Source organism: Oncorhynchus mykiss, chromosome 8 (genome assembly GCF_013265735.2).
Source record: "Oncorhynchus mykiss isolate Arlee chromosome 8, USDA_OmykA_1.1, whole genome shotgun sequence".
Taxonomy (NCBI): domain Eukaryota; kingdom Metazoa; phylum Chordata; class Actinopteri; order Salmoniformes; family Salmonidae; genus Oncorhynchus; species Oncorhynchus mykiss.
The window spans coordinates 61,326,933-61,345,284 of record NC_048572.1 but is presented as its reverse complement, the minus strand read 5'-3'; the positions used below and the strand labels follow the sequence as shown (position 1 = coordinate 61,345,284).

General features: G+C 41.3%; 2 protein-coding genes and 1 long non-coding RNA gene across 3 annotated transcripts; 1 reads left to right on the top strand and 2 right to left on the bottom strand.

Annotated features, from left to right (window-relative positions):
- Positions 1-399: 399 nt before the first annotated feature.
- On the bottom strand, positions 400-1,489 carry LOC118965539. Its single transcript, XR_005052928.1, has 3 exons — positions 1,429-1,489; positions 900-1,044; positions 400-727 (listed from the first exon to the last, which is right to left on the bottom strand). It is a non-coding gene; the product is annotated as an uncharacterized LOC118965539 (long non-coding RNA).
- Positions 1,490-4,073: 2,584 nt separating this feature from the next.
- LOC110530281 (class E basic helix-loop-helix protein 22-like) lies at positions 4,074-5,283 on the top strand. Its single transcript, XM_021613211.2, has one exon. The coding sequence runs from the start codon at positions 4,224-4,226 to the stop codon at positions 4,926-4,928; it is 705 nt and encodes a 234-aa protein (XP_021468886.1). The 5' UTR covers positions 4,074-4,223; the 3' UTR covers positions 4,929-5,283.
- A 389-nt stretch (positions 5,284-5,672) lies between these two features.
- Positions 5,673-18,137, bottom strand: LOC110530280 (cytochrome P450 7B1). Its single transcript, XM_021613210.2, has 6 exons — positions 17,820-18,137; positions 11,692-11,828; positions 10,855-11,454; positions 8,731-8,937; positions 7,447-7,625; positions 5,673-6,840 (listed from the first exon to the last, which is right to left on the bottom strand). Exons 1-6 carry the CDS (start codon positions 17,894-17,896, stop codon positions 6,511-6,513), a joined length of 1,530 nt encoding a protein of 509 aa, XP_021468885.1. The 5' UTR covers positions 17,897-18,137; the 3' UTR covers positions 5,673-6,510.
- Positions 18,138-18,352: the final 215 nt, after the last annotated feature.

Here is an 18,352-nt window from a genome sequence, read left to right as displayed (position 1 = left end):
CAGGAAAGTTGAACATTACTACCCTCCTCTCCATACACTTGGTTTGGCTGCACGGTCTGAAGACTGTCACCTGCTAATGTAAGGAGGTGATGGATAAATCACAAGGTAGATGTATTTGGAATTAGGGAAGATCTTGTTATTTACTCTAAAATCCCCCCCAAAAAACAGATAAACTATACATTAGCTTAAAAAATTTAGTCAAAAGAATGACAGGTATACAGTCATTTACTAACCTGCCAGAGCAGAAAGTAAAGTAACTGTGTAGAGAACCATCATATTGTAGCTGAAGTTATATACTGGAGGGAAGTCCAACACAGTATTTTAAAGGATCATTTATTTTCATGAACCTACAGTAGGACGCCTCACCCCTGCGCTAAAATATGCATTAGAGGAGTTTATTAGAGAGGTTTCCTGTCACTGTGGGCCTCAGAGCACAGTAGTACAGAGCAGAGTCTGTCACTTCAGCAGAGGAGATCTCCAGATCCACGCTGGTTCTCTCTTTATTCAGATGAACAGACAGTCGAGGGTCATCAGGTTCAGCTCTAAATACAGAGGGCTTTGCTGAGACTGTAGTTTAAAGGATGAATTGCGGTGCTGATCTGGGATATTGACGATACCCTTGAAGAGTCTACTGATCCAGAGTAGTTGCAAGACAATGTAACACTGCTTACCTCCATGCCATGTTCTGTCTCTGAAGTTGGTTTTAAGTTATTTTCATAACTGCCACCTGTAATAAAGATTAAATAAAAAATGTCAGTTGATGGGAAATTATTACATACTCTGTGTCATATTCAATACAAAGGAAAATATAATCTTCTTCTAGGAAGTGCTATTTACAAATGACACTTGACAGTTAACTTGAATAAACTAAAAGTATGTAATGTATGACTAATACTCACCAACAAGTGCAGAGAGGAGAAACACTGGGTAGAGAAACATGGTGATGGGTGTAACAGTGTGTTATCAGGAGGCAGAACTGAAGACATCCCACTGTTCCAGTCAGATAGAGGAGAATCATCTCTCCACCTCTCATCTTAGCTCCTCCTAGTCAGTAAATGGACCCACATTACATCAACATTATAATCTGTGATGAACAAATATGACTTAATTGATGGATAATCATGAACATGATCTCTGATTATTTGTTTGCAGATTCTTGCCTATTACATGGTGTTTACTAGTAGGAATTTATTGCAGTCAGGTTTTTGTAGTGTTTCTGGGTTTCCTGTCACTGTGGGTCTCAGATCACAGTAGTACAGAGAAGAGTCTGTCACTTCAGCAGAGGAGATCTCCAGATCCACACTTTCGGCCACTTTGTCAACATTAACAGTCAAAGCTGGTGTGTTGTTTTTCCAAGTTTGTAAGTAATTACACATTATCAATACTGTAACTACACATTATCATTACTGTTAAATTAATTTGACTTACCCACAGGCTGTGTCACAACCGGCCGTGATCAGGAGTCCCGTAGGGCGGCGCACAATTGGCCCAGCGTCGTCCGGGTTAGGGGAGGGTTTGTCCAGGGGGGCTTTACTTGGCTCATCGCGCTCTAGTGACTCCTTTTGGAGGGCCGGACGCCTGCAGGCTGACTTCGGGCATCAGTTGAACAGTGTTTCCTCAGACACATTGGTGCAGCTGGCTTCTGGGTTAAGCGGGCGGGTGTTAAGAAGCACGGTTTGGTGGGTCATGTTTCGGAGGACGCATGACTCGACCGTCGCCTCCCGAGCCAGTTGGGGAGCTGCAGCGAAGAGACAAGATTGAAATTGTGGAGCAAAAAGAGGTAAAATACAAAAACTATATATATATATAACAAGCTTACCATGCACTGAGGAAAGACCTTCATGCCATTTTGAGAGTCTCATTTTCATTCTCATACTAGCTCCTCCTCTAAACACAACACAACTTATTTTTCAGAGGATCATCTGAAGTGAATGAATAACAGGTATTTTCAAAGTATTTGGTTTCCATATTAATAATATTCTCTAATGTGTATAGAATTTCCCCTATTATGCTAAATGTGTTTTTACTTACTCTAAATACAGTTGTTACCACAATAGGGAGCTGTATATCCTGTTGTCACTGTAAGCTTCAGAGCACAGTAGTACACAGCAGAGTCAGACAACGGGAACCTCTGGATCATCAAGGGGACTGATTTTAATACTGATTTAGATGTAATTAAATTGAGATGGGCATCGAATCTCCCCAGGAATTCAATGGCACTAACTGATCCAAAAGTCACCTGCCTCAGCATATACTTTGGGAAGTCATTAGCTCCCTGCTTGTACCACAACAGTTATGGATTTGTATCCGTAGTATCACATTGACAGCCCAGTGTGACCTGTTAAGGTTAGTGGTCACATCTCCTGGTGGCTGAATGACTGAGTCTTCTTCTCTGCATTCTGGAAAATAATGTAATACACATTAGTATTAGGAGTGAATAAAAAAGTATGAAATTAATAGTAGAACTATTGTACTAAAAAATATATGTTTGATAAAAGAAAGGAATGGGAGCAAAGGCAGTAAAATAATTAGAATAATTTTATAATACCATAACAAAATGCAGCATTCCTCAACCAGGGTTCCATGCCTGCTACTGTGAGATCAGTGGGAGAAGAGTAATACCACTCTGATGTAACTAGACAATAATGAGATTATGAAATCCTTGTCTCCTCCTCTTTCTGTGTGTCGTCAAACATTGAGAACCTTGTGACGTTGTCTGAACAACACTGTACCCTGAGTGTTTGTACAGTTACTGAATCTCCTGTTGTCACAGTGGGCCTCAGAGCACAGAAGTACAAAGCAGAGTCAGACACCTGCAACCTCTGGATCGTCAAGGGGACAGAGCTAGATGTGAAATTCAGTCTGGAATCAAACCTCTTCTTGAACTCATCACTATTGCTCCCTTCTGAATAACGATCTCTTCTCAGGACATACTGAGGAGAGTCCCTGGGTAACTGGACGTACCAGAAGAGATTAGAAGATGGACTACTAGTAGTATAGTTACAACTTAGTGTTACCAGTCCTCCTTCAAGGGCAGTAACATGTCCACTCTGCTGTTCAACACCCTCTTCGCCTTTGCAATCTGAAAACGTTGTTATAATAGTTTACTTATTATTATTTTTATATAATAATTAATAGGCTAAGATTCAGACAAAGATAATAGGAATGAAAAGCACTATACCATACCAAAATAGCATGCAGCCAGGATAAGTAAAGCATTCCTAAGCCAATGTGTCATTGTGATATAAGGATAGAGGAAGAATAGACTGTTATAGACTTTATGTTCCATCCACTGTAGCTGAGAAGTCTCATAATTGTGGGCTTCTGCAGTATGGGAGGAGCTTATTGTATATTAAACTGTTTAGTTTAACTGCTAGAGGGATTCCTTGTTAAATGCTGGCTTTCTCCGGTTGATTTAGTTTGATATAATATATCATTATAAGATCACATTCTAAAAAAATGATACATCATGCTTCCAATTCCTTTACTTGGAATGTTTTTTTCTCCATGTCATTTGAAAGTTCAAATGTTCAGTTGTTTTGGGCCTTGGAGAAAAATATTTTATGTTAGGGCAAAATTGAGCTCATCTGACAAATAAAATGAAATCATATATCCACTCATTTGAGGATTTGCAACAAAATCAGGAAGAAGGCCACAGACCACAGTAGCCTGCTATGGACCAGTCCACTATAGACCTGTGCTATGCTGCCCAATACCATAATGAGTTAACTTAAAGATGCATTTAAAACAGTAGTCAAGTCAACTGATGATCGGTTTTATGATTGAAACCAAAGATTGACAGGGGATGCAATCATTATCTTCATCCCTGTCATCACAGTGTACATTAACATTAATGATGGTCAATGGCACCCCCATGTAGCCTATTACACATGGGTTGTTGTCTCTCCATTTGGTCCATAAAATAAACCTCTCACTCCTGTCTGGAGTTAATCAAGTAGAAAACTGCCTGCCTCATAATCCTGCTTCTCCTAATGTATTTTATTATCTCCTGAAGGTGAACCTCTGAGGGCGCACTGTACTGTATCATATTAAACCGTCACTGGACAAGTGTAACATCAAAAAAGTGGCGCGCAGAATCTAGGGCAATCACAAGTGGTCGAGAAAGAGTGGGGGGTGGGACCACTGACTTAACAGGACTGCGCACACCAGAACTCTGTAGGAGAGAAGTTCTTCACAAAGGTCCAGCGTTTGGGCGCAAAAGGATGGATTCTTTCAGATCGGGCTCTAGCATAGGACTGTCTCCCTCTCCCAGAGACCGACAATCACCCATGAGTTTTGATCAGGAGCACTCACAACCGGGAACAATGGCCGGAGTTCAGGCGGGAACACTTGGCTTCCCATCTGAATCGCTGTGCGTAAAGTACGGGGAATTTTTAAAACACACCGCTGCCGCCGCAGCAGCCGCTGAGAGCAGTGGCGGGGAGCAGAGTCAGGATGATGACAGTGATGGCATTGGCAGGAGTGACATGGTGCTTTTTCCTGAGGAAAGGCTCATGGCATCAATGGCCAAATGTGACGCAGGTAAGAAACACAAAGAGCAGAAAGTGCTGCGGCTGAACATTAACGCCCGTGAGAGGAGGAGGATGCATGACCTGAACGACGCGCTCGATGAACTGAGGTCGGTGATCCCCTACGCGCACAGCCCGTCCGTACGGAAGTTATCCAAAATAGCCACTTTGCTCCTCGCCAAAAACTACATCCTCATGCAAGCGCAAGCACTTGAAGAGATGAGAAGACTTGTCACTTACCTTAACCATGGACCCGGCGTTACCGCGGCGAATACATCTGGTGCACCCGGATTAGGGCTCTATGACCAGCAGACAGGATACCCGTTCTCTGCTGGGACTCCAGACCCTTTCCATAGCAATGCAAATCTCTTTAATAAACACTTCAACCATAAACCTTGAACAGTTGTGGCCGACGACACTAACAGGGGACTTCAAGCTTCGTGCACACAACTGAATTGATGAATTGATGGGACCAGCGTGACTGACTGAGAAGTAACCAGATTACCAAAATATGGATTCTTACTGTATATGATGTTATATATTTCATGGTGATTATGTATCGAAATAGCTGTTGTTTTTGCAACGCCAAACGAAATGACAGCTCCATAACATGGTCAAAATGGTGAGGCTAATTTGTCTTTAACAAATTACAATGCAAGTCCAGTCTATTTATTTGACCATTATGTAGGCCTTTATTCATTTTATTCAGTTTGATTCGATGATGTTCGATGAATAAATTGTATTGGTGATATAATAGATGTTATGGTCTATATTTCTGCATTATATTTCAAATCGTATGTACAACCACACTTAACATCTGAAAGTCACAATTTATCAACAATTTATTTCCATCAATTTAAGATTGTTATTAATTGTCTGGTTTAAATTCCCCCTAAATACTATGTAAAAACTCAGCCATATAGCCTAACAAACATAAATGGGGTCTTTTCAGTAGCATGGAAAACAACATGCTCAAACAAGGATCGGCAAGTCATAGCCACAGTGAGCTTGTCAAACAAAACAATTAGAATTTGATCATAGTTGATAACCTTGCAGACTCCAATGACCCCATTAAAAGAATATAGGTCACTTTTAGGTAAAAAAAATAAAATGTATGAATACAATTACAGCCATGTGCAGGACTGGTTTGTTAGTTTTGAATTTATTTGATTTCATGAATAGTAAATAGTAAGTATCCTGTTAGTGTCTTGAAATAGGAAAGACATTTGAATGTATAACTTTAAAATGGTCAGTTATTGTTATTGAAACATTATACGAATAAATATGTCATCAGAAATGTTTAGGGACACCACCATCTAATACATAAAGCTATAATCACATTGTGCTTTACCCTGTAAAATAGTTTAACTATTTTATTCAACTACTGTGCTGTAGGATACAGCTTATGTAATAATATAAGCAATGCATAATAATAAACATTTGTATTTTATTTTAATAAAAGATATGGTAATCGTTTTTAACAGCAAAAGTATTAAAAAAGTAAAAAAGTAAAAAAACAGACTCAAAAGGAAAACAAAGATGATGTACTTTCCAGAAGAGAGAGAGGTGTGTGTGTGTTAGGTATGTTTGAGTGGTGCAGCAGGTAGACTAGTATAATATCTAATATATCTAATTATTGGCTCATTATGTCCTATGGAATAAAACAACAAAAGGTTCCTAGCTAGCAGATTCACTAGCCTTACCCACAGCTGGAGCTTGCCTATATAATACATTGACAAATTAGCAAGTCGATAACTTATCGTGTGAATAACCATGGAGTTAACATCAGTCTATGAGAAAATAGTCAAATACATGGGTGCGTCTCAAATGGCACCCTATTCCCAATATAGAGCAGTACTTATGACCCTATGGGCCCTGGTCTAAAATAGTGCACTATGTGGGGAATAAATAGGGTACCGTTTGGGATGCAACCTATGAGAAAATAGTGAAAATCCATATGAGCTGCATGGGGCTCAGCCCTCTATTCTTCCTTTATACAGAGGTCCCCCTCTTCCTCTCTGGCCTGACGTGGTCTGTAGTGGATCTGGACGTCTGTGGCAGGGAGCAGGATACCCAGGCCAGCACGGCTAGAGTCCAGGGAACACGGCTCCTGCCCCTCCACCACCTCCATGTCAAAATGAAGCAGCAGCAGAGACAGGAACTGCTTTATCTCATTCACAGCAAAGTATCTTCCTGGGCACTTAGTGGAGCCCGAGCCAAATGGCATCCAGTAGTACTTCAGCTTCTGGCCGTCCTTATAGAAGTCTGTCTTTTCCTTTCCGTCTTCGACGTATCGGTCAAACTTGTACATCTGTTGGACGGGTAATAAATAATATGTTTCTAGTGCATTATTTTCGGGATTATTATTATTTGCCTGATCCCAGATCTTTTTATGCTCTTGCCAACTCCATTGATGTCATTGTCAAGCCAAACCAAGTTCATGTTTGGCATGACAAGGAGTGACAAGGAGTTGGCATGATAACACAGACTGGCACTCAGGCTATTCTTTTTTTCGACCTCCTATATTTTAAAGCTCCTTCACCCCAAAGGGGTGATATAACAAAAGGTAATATTTCCTGTTTATTGCATATTCCAGGAAAGATTCAATTTTGTTCAGTCACCGATCATGGCAAGATTATCACCCATCACACCCTGATTACATTAGCATGCATGTTGTGACCTTCTGAAGGCCAGTGAGTGGATTCAATCACTCACAGTCCATGCATGCTTCTCATTAATCTAACCTGGGGACAAACACACACACATGCACGCCGACACACACACAAATAGCAGGTGGTGTGGGTGGTGGAGGGAGGCACTACAGTAGAACATATACAACTCCCAGACTAGACTAGACACAGTGAAGAAAGCCTACAGCTTTTCTAGAACGCCCACAGAATTCTGAGGTCTTCTTTACCTCTGGATTCTCATAGATCTCGGGGTCCATGTGCATGCTCTGGGGATACAGGGAGATGATATCTCCTTTCCTCACTCCGATGGAGCGCTCTCCCTCCAGCCGCAAGCTGAAGTCCTCCTGGGCCACACGGATGTTCATGGAAGCTGAAGACAGCCGCAGACTCTCGTTTATGGAGCTCTCTGAAAACAGAACACAGAATGGTTCAGTTAGTCACCATGGGTTTTTGTTTTATAGCTACCAACATTGCCATGGGTTTTATTCTGGCCAATCTATTATTTTTTTCTTTCTTTTTTAAATTTTTTTTTTTACCTTGAGTGGCCACAACACTACTGACTCACTACATACATGTACTCACACAGAAGAGAAAGCTTGGAGACTTGAAGGCTATTAGTTAGCAATATGAACTGCTCTAGCAAAATGGCTATGGCTAAAGCACAAGCTGAGTAACCAAGTCATACATAGCTTTATTTCCACATGTATCCATCAAGGAATCCTGACTAGCAGTGTTTCATTAAAACCATTAGAATCTTAACCGAGACAAGACACTATAGGTCAAAAAAGAGAGAAGATTCCAAAATGTAACTAAGGACTCATCCAACCCCCTATCACTTATAAAAACAAACAGATGTGAAATGGATATTTGACTGTCTTCCCCTGAGGAGATGAAATTGTCAGTAGTGTGTGTGTGTGTGAGAGAGAGAAGAGAGAATAGAGAGAGAGAGAGAGAGCCACAGCCAGCCTAGACTAGTGGCATTTGTCCCTGAGCATGCAGTTGTCAGAAGAGATGAGGCTACAGTCAGCATGGTGGGTGCAGCAGTGTGATCTAATGTGACAGGTACAGAGTCTGGAGGGATCCTTTGAAACTGGCTTCATTACTACAATCACAGACACTGGTTTGTTGGGGGGTGGGACAGGACGATTTGCCCTAAATTGTACACAGAGCCACACATAGAACACCTGCCACTATACAGTAGAAGTGTGATAAGAAGACGTATGGGTATATATGTATGCATAGTCAGCTATACAGAGGATTGGAAGGCCCTCTCAAAGCCACACTACCATAGACAACTGAACTATGTCTATACTAGTTGGGGCTGAGCCAAAAAGACCACTTAGTCAAATCAAGGAGCAATACAATTATACATTCTATCAGTCATAAAATGCTGAGGACAAATTGGACACTACGCAGACAGACCTAACAACAATACACCACAATTATAATCTACCCAGATAAAGTAGGCAACAATGATGAGCCAGATATAGCAGAATACAATGAAACCCTACCAAGATACAGTAGGCTGTCCAGCTGTTCTCGGGTGAAGGTGACGTCTCGGTTGTGATCTGCTTCTAGTCCGGAGACCTTCAGGACACAATGGATCTCCTCACGCACTACTGCAAGGGCCTCTGGGTGTGTCAACAGGTAATACATGGCCCAGAAGGTGGCTGGGACTGTGTTTCCCACCGACGCCCATAGAATGGCAAAATGATGAGCTGTGGCAGGTACAGAGAAGAGTGTCTATTAATTAGGGTTGGGAGGTTCTGGTTGAAGTCAAAGTAGCACATGTTATGTTGTAGGTGTATAGAGATGCAGCTACATGGTAATACCATATTGTTCCTACACTTATTACTGTGTAGGTATAAGTGTATATGGTAAAGTTAAGGGTAATGTCGGGTATACACTACACAATTTCGCCACAATCATTCCGTCCCAGACAAATTTTCATGATCGGGGTGAAATCCTATGAACTTGGGCTAGGATCAGTACGTCGTCAATAATTTCCTTTATTTTAGGGAATCAGACCTGCCTAATTATTACTTGAACATCTGTTTTGTGTTTAATAGGCTAAACTACACATTCTGTTAACATGTGACCCCAAAGTGATCTGTCTTGCAATTTGAGGTCTACGACATTTCAGATTTACATGTGATACTTTTTTACAAAGAAGTTTGGATGTAGTGAACTACTTTTTCAAAGTAATTTCATGTTTCTTAAGGGTAGCTTTAGTGTAGCTTAACCAGTGTTGTGTATTCATGGATTAGAAGGGATGCCAGGCTTCACCAAAACATTTACCAAAAAAACAAACAAAGAAACATACAAAATAAAGTATCTTTCATCTCTCTGTGTTTCGTAAATTTACTTCAATTCCCAAGAGGCTGAATGTATCTCACTGGAATTAGCATCAAAACAGCACCCCTCTGTCTCAGTATGCGTAGCCCATCTGTCTGATGCTTTCTGGTCAAAAAGAGTATGACATTGTTGCTGCCCGTAGCATTGAATGCAAGGGAAGCCAACAAGCATTTGGCCTCCTTTGATAAAAATAAATAAAACAATTATAGCCAATCAGCATTGAGGTAAACTGAGTGAGCTCAGCTGTGAATGGTCCTGGTGTACAAAAAAAAAAAAAAAAGTGTCAAGGGAAGCCAGTTTGGATTTCTCTTCACACCAATCACATCACATCAAAAGCAAAATGTCATTGTCCCTTCCCTAAATTAGCCATGGATATGGATAGGGATTTGGAATTGTGGTTTTACTTAATTCTCCGTACTGGCCAATGATTATAACAGCAATTCTGAATCAACCATAAATTCATACATTGTTCCCCTGGTCTGAGAGGATGGAAGTTCAACATCTAGCTAGATATAGTAGCTTAATGTTAACAAGCTGGCCTGGTGCATCGTTGTCTATGAAAGGAAGTTAGGCTAGCGAGCAAGCATTTTAGCCAGGTAGCCTAGTACAACAAAAACTAAGAGCGTATACTGTACGACTGAGTCATAGACCGTTTAAGCAACATGAAAGACGAGGATGGCATTGGCGTTTTTCTACCAGTAGGGTGAGTCAACATGTTTTTTCTACTTGAAAGGGAGATACCTGAACACACACACACACACACAAATCAGTGCCATGGACAGCCACATCCGAAATCAGTGCCATGGACAGCCATATCATATTAAGCTTACGTTGACAGGACTAAAACATTTTTTTTTACCATCTTTTGGTTGTCACTGTTTTAGACTAATTATAGGTGAATAGATGACATTGAAATCTTGTAGTCAAAATGGTTCTCAAATAGTGAAGACAGCGCCTGAGACTTGCGGTAACTCTGAAAATGTCAGAATCATTAACTTGCTGGACCATGCTGTAGGTCATGTAACTGTTTGTTACATGCAATATGTTTTGTGGACTTCACCGGATAGATGTTGCTCTCCGGCTTTGTGATGAAACAAAGTTGTGGTTAAATTTGTTCTGCCATTATGTCTTCTTATTGTCTCGGCCTTAGGCCTATATATTACGGTGGCAAGGCATATTACCGAGATGGATTAACATATTCAAATGTAGGAAGTAAGGTAAAGTACATCACAGAAACATATAAATAAGCCTAGGTACGACAGTATATCGGCTGTGTATACCTGCTTTATCTACGTCTCCCATGCAGTCATACTGTTCAAACAGTGCTGCTCTTTCCTTTATGAACCCAGACGTGTTGGACCATGTAGACATCCTCTGAGGGTGGAAGTAGTTGATGAGTTTATCCCGGATGGTCTTGGTTCCTCCCAGCAAAGAGATGGGGATCCTGGCGATGAGGAGGGGGAACATGTTGTCGAACTTGACAAAGTCCTGTCGGAGCATCACCATTCCGCTGTGTCTGTTGGTGTGGGCAGGTTTGCCATACATGGTCAGGAAAGTAGCCTCAAACATGACCGAATTGCAGAACTGGTACATACTTTCAGTCCTCCACTCGCTCTCCCCATCCAGGTAGTCTTTATGGAACACAAGCATGAGATTTCCCATCATGCTCTCTGTCAGGTTATCGAGGTTGTCGCCCTGCAGAAGGCGGAAGGACCTCTGGATGTGCTCGTCCATTCCGGGGAACTTGCCGCTCCTGACAGGGGGGTAGCCGAACGTCACGGGGGCCACTTGGTCAGAAAACTCATGGAAGTCCAGCTGTTTGCCATGTTTGATGACGTACGGATACAGCAACGGGTTCATTATAAACGTCATGTATTTACCTGAGTGGAAATGAGGACAGGATTGTATTTCAATAGACATGTACTGTGTACTGTGTAAAACTTTACTGTTTTAAAATAGCATTATGCCATAAGTAATAAGCATAAGTAATAAGCATAAGTAATAAGCACAATAGAATAGATAGATTTTGTCAACCATTTCGGTAACAACAAGAACATTGCTTATTTTTTAAAACTACACTATTTTAAAATGTATAATAAAACATTAGTATCCCTCACCAGCAATCAGCACAGTAAATACATCTCCATGTTTCTCCTTATGTGCTGCAAGAAATCCATGTGCATTCTTTCGAAACTCCAAAGCTTTCCCAAGGAATGGAATCCAACCATTTACAAGTGGAGGCTCCCCATCTCTCCTATAAAAGAGATTAACAACATGTCATTTCATCAACAAATATATGCATCGAAAATCTTTCAAATGAAATAAGAGATAAAGCATTGATCTACCGGTTTCAGATACAAATTAGATCTTATGGACAAAGGAACTGGTAACAGATACAGGGCGTAGGCATGTGATTGAGCGTCTCCCAAACCTTCAAGCTGGACTCGTATCAGCTATCCCCAACATCTATTCTCTTTTAACACATACAGTATACAGTGTAACAGACAAATACAGCAGATGCTGGGTGGCAAGGTTTAAAGGAAGAATTTAAAGACCGAGAATTGAGCACAGACACGACACAATAAAATGTGTTTATAAAGCCCTTTTTACATCAGCCGATGTCACAGAGTGCTATACAGAAACCCAGCCTAAAACAACAAACAGCAAGCAATGCAGATGTACTGTAGAAGCACAGTGGCTAGGAAAAACTCCCAAGAAAGGCAGGAACCTAGGAAGAAACCTAGAGAGGAACCAGGCTCTGAGGGGTGGCCAGTCCTCTTCTGGCTGTGCCGAGTTGAGATTATAACACAGAGCATCATCTCAGGCAAAATTCAATGACAGAGCATGAATCCCTCCCTTACAAATTGTATCCAACTCAAACAACTAGGGTTGCAAAATTATTACAAATTCTGTGGTTTTCCAGAAATCCTGGTTGGATGATGCCAGATTTCCTGCTTATTCCCCCCTGATTCCAGGAAACCTCCAACTGGGATTTCGAGAAAACCAGTGATTTTTTTTGGAAAGTTCCCGGAATTTTGCAACCCTAACCCTTAAGTGAATACAGATGGAAGACAATTACAAAGAAGGCAACATGGGAGTTCTGCATAGCAATATAATCGCTTAGTGATTACAGGAAGAGTAGGCTGGTTATTTTCCCAGGGAAATGTAACACTGTACATCTAACACTGCTCTGTTCTCTCACTGTCCATCCTACAGATCAAATTAAATATTACCTTCTAATCCATGTATGTGAGTGTGTGTGCCTGTGTGTGTGTGAGCATGCGTGTGTATGTGCATGCACGGGTGTGCAGTAAAAATCATCCATGCGTTAGCTTAAAGAAAGGAAGGGGCAGTTTTGACCCTGTCAACAGGACAGCAACACACACACTGGGCCCTTAAAACAAACATACACACGCACACACAGACACAGGTCCTTCAGAACACATCAAATCAAAGTTTATTGGTCACATACACAGTTAGCAGGTGTTATAGCGGTGCAGGGCAACGTTTATGTACTAGCTCCTAACAATGCAGTCAAATGTCAAATATACAAAACAAATACACAGAAAAAACGGCAAGAAATCAAGAATGGCGGGCAAATTAACAACCCCAATTGCACTCTAGCAGTATCAAAACGCAATCTATACATATGTACACCGGGGGGAATTTACACAAGATGAACTAAGATTGACATGTACAGCAGTACATATATTAGTTTGAGCTATGTCAAGAATCCAGTATATAAATAAATATGAAGTGTGAATAAACAGTGTAACTAAAATACAATGTACAGTAGTAGATATATTAGAATAAGCTATATCAGGGATAGAGTGTTTAAATACTGTGTAGCAGGATTACAAATTGTATTAGTCACACGTGCCGAATACAACAGTAGACCTTACAGTGAAATGCTTACTTACAAGCCCCTAACCATGTCACGCTCGTTGTTAGAATAAACGGACCAAGGCACAGCATGCGTAGAGTTCCACATGTTTAATTATTGAAATTCACCAAAACAATACAGACACAAACTAAACGTGAAGTAATGAGTACTCACAGGCACTACACAAAAACAAGATCCCACAAACAACAGGTGGGAAAAGGCTGCCTAAATATGATCCCCAATCAGAGACAACGATAGACAGCTGCCTCTGATTGGGAACCATACCAGGCCAACATAGAAATGAAAAACTAGAATGCTTACCCTAATCACACCCTGACCTAACCAAATAAAAGGATCTCTAAGGTCAAGGCGTGACAAACCAACAATGCAGTTTAAAAAATATGAGTAATAAATAAAAGTAACAAGTAGTTAGAGCTACAAAATAACAATAGCGAGACTATATACAAGGGGTACCGGTACAGAGTCAATGTGCGGGGGCACCGGTTAGTCAAAGTAATTGAGGTAATATGTACATGTAGGTAGAGTTATTAAAGTGACTATGCATAGATAAAAGATTAGCAGCGGCGTAAAAAAAAAAGAAGGGGGCCGGGATGCAAATAGTCTGGGAAGCTATTTGATTATATGTTCATGAGTCTTGTGGCTTAGGGGTAGAAGCTGTTTAGAAGCCTCTTGGACCTAGACTTGGCGCTCCGGTACCGCTTGCCGTGCAGTAGAAGAGAGAACAGTCTATGACTAGGGTGGCTGGAGTCTGACAATTTTTAGGGCCTTCCTCTGACACCGCCTGGTATAGAGGTCCTGGATGGCAGGAAGCTTGGCCCCAGTGACGTACTGGACCGTACGCACTACCCTTTGTAGTGCCTTGCGGTCAGAGACCGAGCAGTTGCCGTAACAGGCAGTGATGCAACCAGTGCTCTCGATGGTGCAGCTGTGGAACCTTTTGAGGATCTGAGGACTCATGCCAAATATTTTCAGTCTCCTGAGGGGGAATAGGTTTTGCCGTGCCTTCTTGCTTGGACCATGTTAGTTTGTTGGTGATGTGGACACCAAGGAACTTGAAGCTCTCAACCTGCTCCACTACAGCCCCGTCGATTAGAATAGGGGCGTGCTCGGTCCTCCGCTCGGTCCTCCTTTTCCTGTAGTCCACAATCATGAGGGGCCCTGTGTTGAGGATCAGCGTGGCGGATGTGTTGTTACCTACCCTTACCATCTGGGGGCAGCCCATCAGGATCAGTCCAGGATCCAGTTGCAGAGGGAGGTGTTTAGTCCCAGGGTCCTTAGCTTATTGATGAGCTTTGAGGGCACTATGGTGTTGAATGCTGAGCTGTAGTCAATGAATAGCATTCTCACATAGGTGGTCCTTTTGTCCAGGTGGGAAAGGGCACCAAATTGTTGTTTTATGAAATATAATAAGGTTCTTAGGACTCTCTCGCTCCCTTTCTGAGTTAACTGAGAGGAGTCTTTTGAAGCTTGGGCTGGCAACTGTTAAAGAGATGGTTTCCACTCTAGCTTCCTGCAGTTAGTCTGGGCATAGTGTCAAGGAAAATGGGTTTTGCTAGAGATAGCATGAGCTGACAATGACTTGATTGATAAAAACCTAAAAGCTGGCATTCCATAGACAAACTAAGCCGGGTTGTGGGTAAAACACCATCCTGTATAGATAACCAAGGTGGCTTATGGGAGTTGGAACCAGTCTGACTAAGCATGTTTGGGTCCTATATAACATCGGCTTTTTCCTTATCAGTTAAGCACTCGGCAACGCAATTCAGAGTGTGGGTTCAACGGTTTCATTATTGCAATAATGAATCGATATTAAATAAAGATGATTGTTTGAAGAAATGACCAAGTCTCTCTCAGTACTGAATTTCCACAACAATACACAGTGTGAAATGGGAAGTGACCAGTGGTTCAATGCCTTTACAACATCGGACAGCAGCATTGGCTGTGAGTGTGTGTTGGTGTGTATGTGTGTTACATTACATTACAGACACACACTGGACACCCTTACATTATAATAACTCCACTCAACGCAAAGAAAGCAAAGAAGCAAAGAACATCCGCTCTCCTTTTTTGTGGAAGATCTTGCAGTAGTGGACAGAAAACTGTAATACAAACTGAGCAGATTCAGAAAGCTATTATCAAATATTTGTTCAATGATTTTTGAAGCTTAAGGATATGGTTACCAATCAGGGTTTAGTTGACCAGTTCGAGGTTGAGCTGGCGAGACATTTGCTTATATAGTCTATAGCCACAGCGTGTGTACACAAGACTATTAGCATACAGTAACTGAGTTAGGGGCACAATGTTACCCGTCATCTTCTCCCATATTTACCCTATAGACACACAATGTCAGTGGGTCATTATACTGATAAAATAGAGACAGCATTGTAAGGTGCAGTATACAACAAAGTATTGTGTCATTGAAAACAAATACATAGACTAACTGTTACCATAGATTTCAGCATCATTCCTGTCCTGTACTTGTTTTTGGAAACACAGAACACATAACGTCTTATGCAGGAAAATACTGTATCTAGAGCTGACGTGGTGCAGCACGGAGCACAGTGTCCTGTGTCACAAAATAATGCATGAGAATCAACAAAACAATACTAATCTGTGCAATGTCAGTGCTAACCTAACTCATGTGTGTGCTTATCCATCCAAGGGATAATATTCCATTTCTCCTGCTAGTGTGTGGAGAGCGCTGGTCATGAGAGACTATCTGCTATTTGTGAGGCCTCAAACTGACAAGTCTCAGCCCAGGCTTGCTTGTTGTTGTGCTTGTGCCCCCACCTAGTCCACACTGCCGCCTGCCTGCCTGTCTGCCTGCCAGCCACTTGTCAGAAGCAATCAGGGAGGCTGATAGTGTCTGCCAGCAGTGAGCACATTTGGAGAGGACAGCATCAGAATAAGGGCCCCATGCGTCAGTAACAATATAACAACAGATGCCCACACTGCAGCAATGAGTGTTTATCAATTAGACCTGTCATTTGTTATACTTCACATTAAACAAAATAGGATGACACTGTATGTAGAATATGGAATCCCATTTACCTTTACTGTTGAGGCCCTATTTGCTAGGAAGTTGCAACCCATTACTAAGTAATGTTGCAATCAGCTTGCAGGGGCAACAAAATGCAATCCTTAACATGTTCCTCTTACTCAAGATTATCAACAGCAAGGTACTTCCCTTTTGCATAGATAAGAAGAGCGTGGTGGGGTGGGGAACACTGGGGATGATGACTATACTCAGCAGACCTGGGTTCAAATACTAAATCATTTTAAATACTTTATCTGCGCTTGAATGAGCTTGTCTGGCACAATGTAACCAATAGAATTGTCCCAAAACTGTAAACCCCACCATCTGGCACTACAGGCAGTCTAGACTCTACAGCAAATGCTCAAATAATTCAAAAGATTTCAAATAGTATTTGAACCCACCAGGTCTGATCCTCATTAACTGCCTCTCTGGGAGTTGACCAGCCATTGCAAACACTGCTGAAGGAAATTCCTTTAGAGACTGTGTTTGTGGCTGACCTACTTCTCACAGAGAACACAGTAAGTTTGCAGTCCTAAATGGCACCCTATTCCGTTTATAGTGCAATACTTTTGACAGGGCTCTGGTTAAAAGTAGTGCACTATAGGGGCTAGGGAGCCATTTGGGACGAACCCGGAGTTTGCAGTCCCACGAACTCGCAGTAACAGCAGCAAATGGAACTTAACAAGACATTCATTAATTGCAACCTACTATCTTATCAAGGGGAAGTAATAAAGGTATTTAAGATCATGATGAACTATGAACTATGTTTATAGAGCAAACAACACTGAAGAAAAGGTAAAGGACTGTTTGTTTGGATATAGCTACACTCAGTGCATACATAGGCTACACTGTCATCGTATTTTTTAACAATGTAAGCCTTCAGTCTAATTGGGAAAATATGTCTCGCCTATCTGGCCGTTGGCCAATGCAGATTTTATCATTCCTAAAATAACGCATTTCATTTCAGCAAATTTGTACACGTCACATTTATGGTTGCTAAATTGTTTCAACATTGTCAAAACTTTTCACATGAAGATGCAGGTTATAATTTGTTGGCTACTGTAGCTGAAACTCAAATAAAGCAACAACAAGACGCTCACTCAAATCTTCTTCATGTTCTTACACAACAGTTTGATAACCTTTGTGCAAATAATCTCCTGCATGAACGCTATACAAATAATGTTTGTGGTTTTAAGGACCTTGAACAACTATCAGCTCAAAGTGTTTAGGCGAAAGTTATATTCCTAAACAGTAACTCGAACACCACAAACTTCAAATAAACTCGAAATTCATCCACCACTTGCCTTGTTCTGCTGAACCGCACGCTGATTAAGTAGAGTGCCAAAAAGCCAAACAACAAAGGTAAAACAAACTCTAACATTTCCTTGGGAGATGACAAGACGTTCCACAATAGGGAAAACTTCGGAAAGTTGTAAATCAATAGTTGTAATCGATAGTCGAAGTCAACTGCTCTCCTTCATATTGCCACAGTTCGGGTTTGGTCATGTGGGCGCGCTGTTTCTGACATGACCACTATCTAATTCTAACGAGACCTGTTATGCCGAACGATGTGGCTTTTATTACAGGAAGTACAGTAGTTCAAAGAGTTGAGTAATGAAGCAATGCTGTTGAGCAACAGTGTGAGAAAATAAATCAAACGTGACATTCAAAGCGCAGTTCAAGACATGTTCCAGATGAACAGTTTTTTGCAGTCTCTAATTGGTAGCATTCATTCCATTCACACACACCCTTCTATCTTGTTGCTGCATATGCTCAAACAATGTCTAAATAATTGTGGCTTAGGGCACCTAACCTACCTGCCTTGCCTACTAATGTT